This window comes from Diabrotica undecimpunctata, chromosome 8 (genome assembly GCF_040954645.1).
Source record: "Diabrotica undecimpunctata isolate CICGRU chromosome 8, icDiaUnde3, whole genome shotgun sequence".
NCBI classification, from domain to species: domain Eukaryota; kingdom Metazoa; phylum Arthropoda; class Insecta; order Coleoptera; family Chrysomelidae; genus Diabrotica; species Diabrotica undecimpunctata.
The window spans coordinates 142,452,222-142,466,221 of NC_092810.1; the positions used below are offsets into that span (position 1 = coordinate 142,452,222).

Consider the following 14,000-nt stretch of genomic DNA (forward strand, 5'->3'; position numbering starts at 1 on the left):
TTTCTAAATATAGAGTGTAAACCATATTTCCAATGCTTTATGAAAGAGAACCAGTTTATAATATTCTGGACGACGTAATAACACCTTATTTTAGAATATTGGTCGATGAATTGAAATCATTGTTCAAGAAACGAATTATTCATGTACAGATGTTTTACTCTAAAAACATGTAAAAATAAAATCTCGATTAAAAAAGTTGCAACCAGTTACTCTCGATGAAATTTAACCCCATTATTGATTTTACGAGTGATAAAATGGGTCGACAAAAGACCAGTTTTAATCCTTGCAACATTTAAACATAATAGTTGTATCTTGGTTTAATCAAATAAAAAGAAAAATTATACACAAGTACTAAAACCACAAATTATTCTCGATTATAACTTGGTGAAAAAGAGTGTTGATTTTAGTGATCAAGTGGCTTCTTACCAAAGCCCAATACGCAAAATTCTGAAGTGGTACCGGAAAGTGGCAATGGAATTAATATTTAATACCGCAGTAGTCAATGCTTAGTTGCTAAATAATAGAAAACGTAAAAAAAGCGACAACCTATCCTTGAGTTCAGACTGGAGTTCGCGAAGGCGTTTACAAATAAAGAAATGTTGTAACCCTCATGACCAGTTACACCCAAAAATACCATCTAAGGCAAAGCGATGTAGATAATACAAAGAGAAGAAAGTGTACAAGATGTTACAAAGTTTTAAGAAGAAGCATGACTAGTAGAAAGGCCGATAGAAAAGTTAAAAAAGTTAAAACATACTCTGAAGAATGTGATGGCAAAACTGAAATATATCTAGTGTGCTTCAATGAAGCACATTAAAAAACAATTTTACTTATACAGGAACTATTATTGAGTAAAAACGTATTGTGGCTCAAGTGGCCTTATAGTATTGGAAGTCGTAAGTTGATAGTTTCCAGTAGAACGTTTTTATTGTTAATTACCTCCGTAAAAGTGAGTTATAGTATTTATAAAGAAATGGATGTAAATAATATGCCTTCGACATCTAAAAAAGGTAGATGTGAACATAAACGTAGATTGACCACTGCTGAATTACAATCATTGTTAGAAGCATCGGGCGAGGACGATGTGGATTAAATGAATGGTGGAAGTGACTGACAAAATACTTGCACAAAGTCGTTCAGAAAAATCGAGGATTGCGTTTTGGAAAGAGACAACACAAACAGAATTTAAGACTTTTCTCGAGCTTAAGTTCCATATGGGGACAATTAAAATGAACCGTCTGCATGACTACTGGAAAAGTATAGGTAACTATAATAGTGTTGACTTGACTAGACAATTGTTCATAGCCCATATGAAGAAATAACCTAATCCTCACTTGTCAAAGAAACTAAAAAAACGTTAAGTGGTCTAAAAACTAAAAAGTCCCCTATTCAAACTGGTTTTTAATAAAAAATTTAATAATATGTTAAAAGTTTTTTTAATATACCCTAAAACTGAAAGCGCAAATAATCGATTGCAAGTTACAAAATACTTATAGTCATACGAGTTTGGACAAGTACAGTTGTTTAAATAATTGCTTTCTGTGATAAACAAATTGAATAAATTGTAAAATATTTTTTGATCTGCTTGATATTTAGCACACTTTAATAACTCATCAATTGCCATGATTTCAAGTAGCTATATTATCTGTCGTTAGTCACAAAACAAAGTTATTAACATTTATAAATTACTACAAACATATAATATCTTAGAGTTTATGGTTTTTTGGAATTATCTCAATTATTTATGTATTTAAATTTGGTATTTCTCTACATAGAAAACTTTTTATGGTCTACAACTTTTATTTAAATTATTTTTCTTTAGAATGTATACAAAACGTTTTATAAGCAAAATTTTTTATTTTGCCTTTTAAGATTGTTTAAGAAAACAAAACAAAATTAACTGTACGTCTTTTTCAAAATTACATTTTTAATTAACGAATATTTAACGATACGATTTCCAATATTTAACCTTGTTTATTGTACAAATTATGTAAAAATGTGTATACACATTTTGTACAAAAAACGTTTTTTGAGAACGATTTCCTGAATTGAAATCAAAATGTTAAACATTAAATAATTAAAAATGTGATTCTCATCTCAATCACAACCAATATTTTTGACCTAATCCCATAAAAATCTAATATTTATCTTAAACTATTCACTGATAGCTACGATTAAACAGCTTGGAAATATGTAAAATATTCCTCTACACAACTCTCTGGGAAAAAATATCTAAATTGAATAAATATAACAACTGAACATTGATATAAAAAAACTAGTTGGTTGACCCCAGCCGGTCGGCAGGTAGTTTCAATGTCTGCATTTGAACTTGACCCAAAACCGATCGATATTTTTATGTTTTCAAATATTATTTAAGTATTAACACTGGCAACATCTATTGGCTTTAAAATGATACCAAATACAGTAATTTTACCTCCCAATGTTAAAATGATGGTTTGATGTAAAAAATTTAATTTATAAAAAAATCGGATTATTGAAAAACCGACAACGGTGCCATGCCTACAAAGGTGCACTAAACGAACATACACGACTTATAAATAGAAAATGATAGCATTTCTTGGTGATGCTAAATGACTGCAACGTGAAAAGAGCTTAAAACGATAGTGGGATGTATATATATATATATATATATATATATATATATATATATAAAAGACATATTTATAATATATAAAGATATAATATATTTATAAAAGATCCATGAATTTTTGTAAAAGTTAGTTAATATTTAGTTTGTGTTTATGTTTACGTTTTTAATTTTAGGTTGAAGAAACATTGTGACGACATGAGGCTCTCCATGATCTTTGATTCTGTGCAGACCATGCTTGGATTTATATCTCTAAAGTTGCAGAAACGGATGAAGGGATTATCAGAAAGGGAGCAGATTTATCAGTTTTCTTCAGATCAAATCAAACAACTGATTAATATATTTAATCAGTCCCAAAAAATAAAGGGAACCGATGAATTATGTTGCATAGTATTTACACAGAGAAGATCTACCGCACAAATTTTATTTCACATTTTGCAAGCGTTAAGTCGAAATGATCACCAATATAATTACATCAAATCCAATTTTATAGTAGGACATAATAGTAATCCTTATAATGATACTAGGGAATTATTATACTTACATAAAAAAAACAAACAAGTGAGTTAAATATCTTCTAAATTTTTGTCTAATATCTCTACTTAACGGGTATAACGGAAAGATTTTTTTTAAGCAAATAAGTATGCATTTTAGATAAAAAAAGTTTGCAATCAAATTTCTTACAAGGTCGAATTTATTCCAAATTCAAAAAACAATTATTATTGTAACATTACCAAAAACCATTAAAAAAGGGCAAAATCAATGTTTTTTCAATAATTTTTTTTTGGGGTATTAAAACCTTCAAAAGTTTATCTATTGAATAGAGAAAAACGCTACACAAAATTTCAGCACACTCGATCAAGTAGATTTCGCAAAATAGTTTTGCAATTAAAATTTTTGAAAAAAAGTTATTAATTTTCAAAATTATGCAGAGCCAACAAAACAATTTTTAAATGAATTTTTTATGATTTATCAAAGTTGATCACCATTTAAAACAATATTACGAACGTTTGAGCAAAGAATATAGACGCTACTATCTTTTTTTTGTTTTTTACACAATAAAATCTTTATTTTTAATATATTAAATTGTTCACCAATAACATTGTTGTTATTGTAAATAAGTTTTAATTTTTAAACTTAAAAGTATTTTTATACTCAAAGTATTTTTTTTATTAAATGTAAATAAAATTTTATAACTTTGAATTAAAAATAGGTTTGTTCCAACACAACGAAAAACCGTCACATAACTTTTTATTATACTGTTTTCCTGTCCAAAAATTTACGAAACATTTTAAAAAAATTTCAAAATACGTGGTATCTACATATAAAATATCTAAAGTTGCATTTGATGCTCAACTCTTTCTTATTTTAGAAGCAGTAATAGCGTTGACATGGCCGCTCCCTAGTGGTACAAATAAGGAACTAAAATCATAATCAACTTCTGATTGTTTTGTGTATAACCTTTGCCAACGCTAATAAATGACAGTGAAAGACTTTTCTATATGCGTCGATATTCTTTGCTTTGAGGTCTGGTTTTTACAGGTAAAATAATATACATCAAACTACTAATTTTTTTTTACTTTTTTTCAACATTTGTTGTGGGTGTATGGGTGTCATCATTTCTTGGAAACGAATCATCCGAAAAAAAAAAACAAAATGTTTTCATATTCTGTATCGAATTGGCTATGGTCGCTGCTACAATGAAACATTTTCGACGAAAAAAAAAATGGCGGACTTTTGAATTTTTCGAACCTTTTTTGCACTTTTAATTGTTTATAACTTTTTTAAATAACAATGAATATTTTTGGTTATACTACCGACCATAGAGAGTCATCTAAAGAGTAAAATGCCGTTATCATAAAAAGTGCAATAGTTTCGAAATACGAGTGATCTAGTTGAAAAAACGTGGTTTCCAGAAAAGCCCAATAAAGTAAACAGCTGCCGTCACCCGGTCCGCATGAATGGCCGGATAACCGCTTGGAGTGCTCCGCTCTTCCCTCTTCTTTACCTACTCAACGTCGCGCGTGCCTTTCCGACTAATTCTATACTATTCCTAAGAGTATTTTCTAACAATTTTTGAAAAAGACAATTTTTCGATTTTTTGAAAATTGTTTGGAGGAACCTGGCTTTAAAGAAATATCTTTGTTGTGCCAACTATTTAGTAGATATAAATTATAATATTTGATAAAAGTAACATATTAGAAAGTTTTAACTCACGGGGCCTCAGTTTAAAAAAAATTATCAAAATTGGTCCACTAGAAGCTGATATAATTGAATTTTTTAAGCACTATTCAGCTTTGAGACGGCTGAAATTGCTCTTCCGAGCACCACCAGTGCCCCTCGTCCATTTTTCTGTATTTTTAAAATTTTAAATAAACATTTTAATCAGGTTACACAAAAGAAAAAAGATGAACATTTATATCAATTTGTAAAAAGTACTTGGCACAACAATTGTATTTGTTTAAAAAACAGTCCGTAAACCTACTATAAATGTAAATGCCGGCCAAATTTGATCGATCATAACATCGGAACTATTTGACCAATCTTAATGTTTTTTTTTTAATGCGCGTCTTTTACTGAACTTTCGATATAAGTTTAGAGAAAAATGTTTTAATTTAAAATAGAAAAAGTTATTCTATTTGTTTATTAGAATAAAAACCGTACATTTGTAAATTTTCCTAGGCTCTCCTATTTAACGGATTTCAATGATTCAATGTTATTTGAAAGCTTGAATGCCCTTTTATACGTAAAACAATTTTCAAGTGTTTAAAAGTTTTTTTTATTAGCTCTGCATAATTATTTACTTTTTATCAAAAATTTAGATTGTAAAATTATTTCGCGAAAACTACTTAAAGCCGGAGATACACATGCCTGTTACCAGCACAATAGCATACCAGTACCTAGCAAGCACAAGCTACTGTCCTCAAGCTGGCAAGTGTGTACATTAACTGGCATGCTAGCTAATCGCAAAGAATTTGATTTTTCTTGCTAGTAGCATGCTGTTGGATGCAAGGCGCATGCGTGTGGAGTGTTACGATACGGACATGCCAGTAGCTATACTCCATTCGCTTAGCTCGGGCATATTTTGACAGATTCATTGTCGGAAACCTACAACACAACAATTCCCACTTCTCAGTATTAATAGCTCAAGTATCCTACTATTGCAGACTTCTTTCTTTAAAAAAAGAAGAATTATTCTAAATAGTGAAAGTGTATACTGAACCCATCAAACTTTGGGTAGTATATATGGGTAGTAACTATTTATTATATGGTGCCGATAAATAAATATTGATTGTCGGTAATTCGCAAAGTTCTATTTTATTTACTATTTAGTTTGTTTACTATTAATATTGGCCATGAGTATGGGTGCTTGGTTGTATAATAATTTCCAGTCACTTATAGTCTGTCAAAAAGTAACTTCGCAAAAAAATAATTACTAAATTCACTAAACAGTCGGACTGGGAATAGCGAACCGAGTATAGCATGTGTGTCTTTGGAATTCTAAATTATCTTTATATAAAAATAAAATAGCCCCTGACAGTGCTTACACACCAAAATCCCAAATTTTTCTCTTTTTTGAGTTCCGCTTCTGATTCATTATTAAATTTCTAACAATATCCATGGTCATCAGCAATATTTGCTTGTTTAACTAATTCAGAATACCTTCCATGGATCCCCTTTTTTTGTTGGAAACTTAAAAACTTTAATTACAAAACAAGTACTTTTGTTTCAGATGAAAACCACTCGATTGTTTACTAGCACTGGCATGTGTAAAAAAACTACCCTGCTTTTTCGCCTTGCCAGTACAGGCAAGCGAGCTACTAGTATGCCAATTACTAGTAAATAAATGTGTTTTGTACTTACTAGCTACTTTCCCAATTTACTGTGTGTCCGGCTTAATCGATTCTACTAAAATTTTGTGTAGTGTTTTTTACAATAAAAATATTCTGGTTAAATTTTAAATGTTCTATGTGGCTTTTAAATAGCTGAAAAAGATTATTGAAAAAAAATTGATTTTTGACACTTTTTTTTAATAGTTTTTACTAATTTTTGGATTGCAAATTGAAAAAATAATTATCATTATTTTTTCGATCTTGTAGAATTTAATTTCAAAACTTTTTGTCCTCACAAAATTTTTCTAAAATGCATAGCTGCCGAGATATTGCAACGAAGAGGAGAAAAAAAAATGACTTTATTTAAATTTTTTTCACAAATTATTTAATAAAATTTTAGCGAAACTTTTGAAGTGTCTGATATTTCGAAGGGATTAAAGAAAAATAAGGATCACATACGATTTACCCAAATGAATGTGTTTTGGAATAGATACATCTGGACTATCTGGGATGATAACACATACCTATATTTCTCCAGCTTGGCGAGTGCCATCACTGGATAAGTCTTCATCATCCAGCTGTTGATAGCGGTTTAGTAGTGGGAGAAGGTCTCGAATTAATCCTATAGTTAATATGTTATCTTTAACATATATATAATCCTCAATGTTTTTGTCTTTTCATTAATTACATGAGAAAAAAGTTAAAAAAGTAATATTTTATGTTACAGATTTTAAACGATTTCACAAACAAAGAAATCAATGTTTTGGTATCATCTAACGTTTTGGAAGAGGGTGTAGATGTGCCCAAATGTAGTCTAGTTATAAAATATGACTGCCCGATGGATTACAGGTCCTACGTTCAATCAAAAGGAAGAGCTAGACACAAAGAAAGTTTTTACTATGTAATGGTTGATTATGATAATTTCAACAGCTTCAATAGAAGAATAAATAGCTATAAAGAAATCGAAGACATGTTAAGTCAGGTAAGTTAATTAAATTTATTTCTGATACTTACCAACTATTATTTGAACTAAACTTCCAAAACTTGACTTTTTAAAACATTTAAAAAAGCTTCAAAATGACGTATTCTAAAAGTTGTAAAATTATTTGGTTGCTCCGAAAACTGCAAAATCAGGCAAAATAATTAATTATTTATTTGTCCGACAAAAATCAAGCTACAACTTTGAAATTGTCAACTACAAAAATTTGAGTCTTGTGGTGCTTACAAACTTTCAAAATAATTAAATAATTTCACATTTAGTCATCAATTAGTTTAAAAGTTATTCAATTTATTTATTTAAAGATGCAAACAGTGGGTACACAAAATGTCAAAAATTTTGCACTTTAACGAGATTGCCTGTGGATATTCAAAAATGAGGTTCAAATTCAAGTATTTGTTACATAAAGTACTCAAATGAAGAGTATTCGGAATGCGTGAAGAGTAAACTTATAAATCTACCTATTCATGAGCTTTAAACTATGTATTAAAATTTTCTATACTATTTGTGCCTTGCTAATGGATTTTGATTTTTTTTTTGTACATATGTACTTTTTACGATATAGAAAATTTTAGTGAATTTAAATAGTCTTTCAACAGTAGGCATTCAACATATATTGGGCAAACACACCAATTCCTGCATAGAAGGGTTATTGCACACAAAGAGTGTACAAACCAAAAGATTAAACACAACAGCCCTAGCAAACCATTCTCTAGAAAATTGCCAAAATTTGTATTATTTTATCTGTACCGACCAACAATGTAGCAACAGACCAAATTTTGTATACAGAGAGTGCCCAATAAAATGGGACACCCTGTATTTTTTTTATAGTTTTGAGTAGCCCTGCATTTCCTGATTACAAATATATAACATAGTGTACACGAAAGTGCAAGACTAAAAACCGATATGTTCGAGCTTTACCTCCGAAAATAGTCCATTATTAAGCTAATGGAGCGTTTCTTTACTTTAGGAACTAATCGTATAAGGTAGTTATAATACGTGTGTTATTTGTAGTATTTGATCGGGAAGAATTCCGAGAGAGAAGATATTTCAGAAGAAGCTCTCCAAGCATTGTACAACGAAGATGAAATTCCTCCGTATTACGTTAAACCAGGTGGTGCTTGCGTTACGATGTTATCAGCAATATCTTTGCTATGTCAGTATTGCACAAGCCTTTCTTCCGATATGTACAGTGAGGCCGCTCCCGAGTGGTATAAGAAAGATCATTTGGGGAAAACCGCTGTTGTTATCCTGCTACCCACTGGTTCTAAGATTCTGGATGAAATTCAGGTATTTATGACATATTGCTTATGTTAAAATTTCATTTTTGTTTATGAAAATTATGCTTATAATTTTTTAAATAGTAAATATTTTTTGTCGACAGTTAAAAAAAATAAATTCATACTTTTATTCAAGACTTTTACCTGCAGGTACGGGATAATGAATTAAACAAAATATGACACTTCGAAAGGACATAATCCTTCGAATTGTGTATCACTTTTTGTTTTTTAGTATGTTTTCTTGTTGACACCAATATACTTCTTTTTGTTATTTATTTAGTCATTTTAGTTCTTCTGATGTGATTTCAATCTGCCGTAACATTTTTAACTCCTTTCACTTATCTAATTGTAAAGTTGTATTCCTCCAGCTTCAATTTGAATTTGGTTAATTTGCTTGAAGGGTTTGTCGTCCCAAATAGGTATACCAATGGATGATGGTGTGTCATAATCATAAATTCTTTTTGTGGTAATTAATATCTCCATTTAGAAATGCATTTTAAACTATTTCCAACTATTCCCTTTTCTATTTAAGTGTATGAACAAATTTTCGGTCAATTGTTTTGCTTTTATTTATTTTATACATACATAATCTATACTCAGATGCAAAAAAAACACAACGGGGAAAATTTTGGTCAAATTCAAAGTATTTCAATTTTTTTTATTTTTTGATGATTTTTCTAGAACACTGTGTATATATTTATAAATTTTAATTTGGTGTAATCAGTTTTTTAATAAAATTTTAGATTTTACTTATTGTACGGGGTTAATTAAAACCTGGTTTTATTATCCTAATTTTTAAACATCTTGTGGAATAATTCCGTTTACGAATTTTCGTAAAACCTTATTTTTCAACCATGGTTGCAACCATGTCTCCTAAGCATGGTTTTTTGTTTCATGTCAAAATATGCCTTGGTTCATTTTTTCGAGCCAAATGAATTTTCCGCCCACAATTTAGGACTTTTTAAATTATGATTATTTTGGAGTTATTTTGTAATTCGACGAGGTGGCTTTGGTGACTGTTATCATTATGTCATATTGACACTTACATTTTGTTTACCTATGATTGATCATGGTTCTTAGTGTCGAAGATTGTGCGAAAGCCGTTGCTCTGGTTGAAGATGGGCGACATTATGAATATGGGGTTAGAGTACTACACACTCATCGCTCTACCATCCAAAGGGTAGTGGAACGTTTTATACGAACTATAACAAACAAACGTAAAGCGGGAAGTGACAGGAAGCGCAAAACTACCGCTTTAGATGATTGTTTTATACAAGAAATCAGCTTCAAGAGATTCGAGGGAACATTTACATTGGAATTTAGGATAATTGAGTAATGTTCTTTTTACGGATGAGTCGAGATACTGTCTTCACTCATCAGATGGGAGAGAACGAGTCTGGCGTCGAAATTTGTGGAGTGTGCTTTCAGTCACCACGTTAGCCATGGTGAGGGGGGGGGGGAGTTCGGTGATGTTAGGGGGGCAGGAATATCCCGAGAGGCGCACACTGAATTGGTATTTATTGAGGGTTCGTTGACTGCACACCGGTATAATGAGGAAATTTTAGCGAATCACGTAGTATTCTTTTCTCAATATATATACGGCCAGCGTGTTCGCTAGATCTGAACCCAATAGAGCACGTTTGGGACATATTTGGTAGAAATATTAGAGGTCGCGAAGTCGCACCAGCCCCAATTAACCAACTTCCCTTGGATCTAGAAGAGGAATGGCAAAACATCCAGCAAGATTCTATTCACAACCTCATAATGAGCCGACGTGTACAGGCAGTTATAGAGGCTAGGGGGTGGCAATACAAAGTATCAAGTTATTTTTTAGTAGTTTTTCTTTGTTATTGCTGTCATTGTTCATTAAAACCAAGGTCATGTCGTTGCTTTTAATCATTATTTAAATACAGTGCTTCTGGGATGTCGATATAATATTCCTTCGATATCAGTCACCAAAGCCCCATCGTCGTATTACAAATTAATACAAAAGAAAATGGTCATAATAGGAAAAGTTGTAAATTGTGTGTGGTAAAGGCATTTCGCTCCAAAAAATGAACCAATCCCTATTTTTACGTGAAACAAAAAACATAATTCTTAGAAGACATGGTTGCAACCGAAAAACAAGGATTTACGTAAATCCGCTAACGGAATTATTCCACAGGATGTTTCCAATTAGGATAAAAAATCACCTTTCGATTAACCCCGCATAATAAGTCAAATATAAAATTTTATTAAAAAACTAACTATACTAAATTAAAATTTATAAATTTTTACACATTGTGCTAAAAAAATCATCGAAATGGGGATAAAAATAAAATAATTGAAATACTTTTAATTCTACCAAAATTTTCTCCGTTGGGTTCTTTTTGCATCTGAGTGTACTTAATTTCTTTCTTCTCCTACATACAAAGACAATTTATTGTAGGGAATTATAATTTATCGTACAAAAATGTATTTCAATTATTCCATTGACTTCATTTGAAAAAGTTATCGTAATTTCAAATTCCTCTTGCAATTTTTTCAACATATAAATAGTATATTGTTGTGCTAGAACCGCAGGAGTCTTGGCGAGTGGGATTCTAATTACCACCCTAGCTTATCTCCGTGCATATTCGTTTTCTACGTAGATTCCTCCCTTATAGGCGAGCCATATCCGATTTGCCTGTGTTGACACAATCAACAAAAAGCGGTTGTTTCCTTACTATATTACACATATCGAATTCGGGAGTATTAACGATAATTATCAATAAATGTGTAATTAAAATATTGATTAAATTAAATAATACTAAAGTATATACATTTCATACATTTTTTACATTCATCCTCATAGTTTATAAAATGTACAATAATTTTTTTAGGGGCAATTTATGTCAAACATAAAACTAGCTAAGAGAGCAGCTGCATTCAAATGCTGCGTTTTACTTCATCAAGTGGGAGAATTGGATGATCATTTGTTACCCGTAAAGAAGACTGTAAAAGAAGAAGACGTGAGTTTTCTGTTTTCCCATTACCCGGATAAAGAAAGTAGAACAAATGCAAATTTAAAAACGCGAAGATTACATAAAAAGATGGTAAGATCTTTTTTTAATACAATTAGTATTTTCAAAATTTCTTAAAACAAATTTTGATTTAAAATTATATCGGTAACATGGATTCTAGTATTCTGGGCAATAATTTACTTGCTTTATCATATCTAATGTGCATTAATTTTTCAATTGGGCATAGGTATTATATGTAAATGGTAAATGTGGCAACACTGACTTAAATGAGGTCCGACTACGACCCCATATTATAGAGAAAATCGGTCAGTATTGACTGAATAGATGGAGCTATGGTGTGAACCTGTTGGGATTATAAAGATCATATAAAATTCATATAAAAGAAATCCTTTTATGAAAACAATTCGAGCATTTTTAGATCTCTATGACTTTTCGGATAATTCTTGCGACAAAAGAAACGGATAGAGGTATTAATTAGTTGGTTTTCATATAGTTTAATATCAATTTTGTGGCCTGTATGGAGATAATGCTGGACTAGGATTAAGGCGAAATCGAAATTTCGGACGGAAATGGAATGTTCGTAGATACTATTTTGCATTATTCCATTGGTTTGACCTATGTAAAATCTATGTAAAAACCTATGTAAAATAGTCCGCCTACGATTACATCCAGTGGGTATCGCAGCGCTGTTGCCGTTTTTAATAATTGGATACTTGGACATAGGAAAGAATAGTTATGTCTCAGATCATTACTCTAAGACCGGGTAAGGAACTGCCACTAGGTCAACACTCCAGCAGAATCGGTTGGCCTTCAGTCAATACCCAAGGGCAAGTGGAGATGTTGTCAGATCAATACTCCGACAGAACTATGCTTTCTTCTTGCGGCGGCTGCTCTTTTATACTGTCGAAGGCCTTTCATCTCCTCTAGCGCACATCGATGGATCTTCTGGTCGGGATGCCTGATTACGAAGCGCTGACGGTATCGAGGCAATGCAAATCGTTACACACAATATATATTATACGAGAGTTGCATTATAACAGTTATGTAAATCACTTTATAGCTTTATATTTTTTAGCATTATTGCACTAATTTATGCGAATTAATTAATTTTTTGTATTTATTTTAGGTTCCGAATACACTTAAAGAACAAATACGACCTTCTTCTAAGGTCTATCTACATTATCTCCAGTTAGATCCACTATTTAGCAGACATAATTCGGACATTAATCAATCCACCGTTTATGATATGTATACATCTTCTTTAACCTATGGAATTATTACTACGTCACCGTTACCGACCATTTGTGACTTCCCGATTTACCTTACTTCGGGTACAATAGAAGTTTCTTTAAAAGTAAATCACCGATCACTGAATATTACCCACGCAGACTTGAATGATATTAAAACATTTCACTTCAACGTTTTTGATAGCGTTTTAGAAATTTTACCAAGATTTTTAATTTTTGATACTAGTGATAATGCAGAAATGATGCTGTTAGTTCCTGTAAACAAAGAAAACGATGATATAGATTGGGACGTTTTGAGAAGCAGAGTTTCTGCTCAATTTGTTAATGAATTAAGCGAAGAACAAAAGTTGAATTTGTCAGTAACACAAGAGGCTTACCTGAAAAAAATCGTCAATCCCTGGTACAGACGGGACACGCCTACATATATTGTAACGGAAGTAAGTATTTTCTAGATATAAAAGAATCGTATGTGGGCAATCAATAATATTTTTGATGAGTGTAATTTGTTGGACCTCGAGCATCTACTGAACTGTTTCAGCGAAGCAGGAAGAAAAATGGGTCTGAGTATAAATGTGAATAAGATCAAGTTTATGATCTCTAACACTTTGAGTTCCAGGGCCTACTTCAAAAAATTATCCACTCAGCCCGAGATATTTTTTTGTTGTTGCAGCTGAAAATGTTATACTATATACTAGTGATTTAAAATATTGGCATATTTTATTATTTTAAGGGATATTTAGGCTGTGTTCAAATTCGATACACAAGGTTTACAAGGCACGAAAATATCGATTACATACCAAATAGCCTAGGTGTATTAAAATTGATACACAGGTTTTTATTAAAAATATTATACATTAATGTTTAAATGCAGCAAACAACTAGTTTAGGGTAACATTATGTATCTTAAATAAACAATTTGAACACAAACTTTTTCTCAAGACAACCTGTACACCTGGTATTACACTGCTTAGAATTCTTGGTTGCATGAGCTCTTCCGTACCTCTCAGAAAAGTGGCTCTAACATACAACACAA

General features: G+C 31.2%; 1 protein-coding gene across 1 annotated transcript in view; it reads left to right on the top strand.

Moving 5' to 3' along the window:
• Dcr-2 (Endoribonuclease Dcr-2) overlaps positions 1-14,000 on the top strand; it is a 67,501-nt gene that overhangs the window by 25,661 nt on the left and 27,840 nt on the right. Inside the window, exons 5-9 of the mRNA XM_072541234.1 lie at positions 2,785-3,169; positions 7,169-7,423; positions 8,453-8,728; positions 11,580-11,792; positions 12,847-13,404. Of these exons, the coding sequence (XP_072397335.1) occupies positions 2,785-3,169; positions 7,169-7,423; positions 8,453-8,728; positions 11,580-11,792; positions 12,847-13,404 (1,687 nt within the window). The remainder of the gene's footprint in view (positions 1-2,784; positions 3,170-7,168; positions 7,424-8,452; positions 8,729-11,579; positions 11,793-12,846; positions 13,405-14,000) is intronic.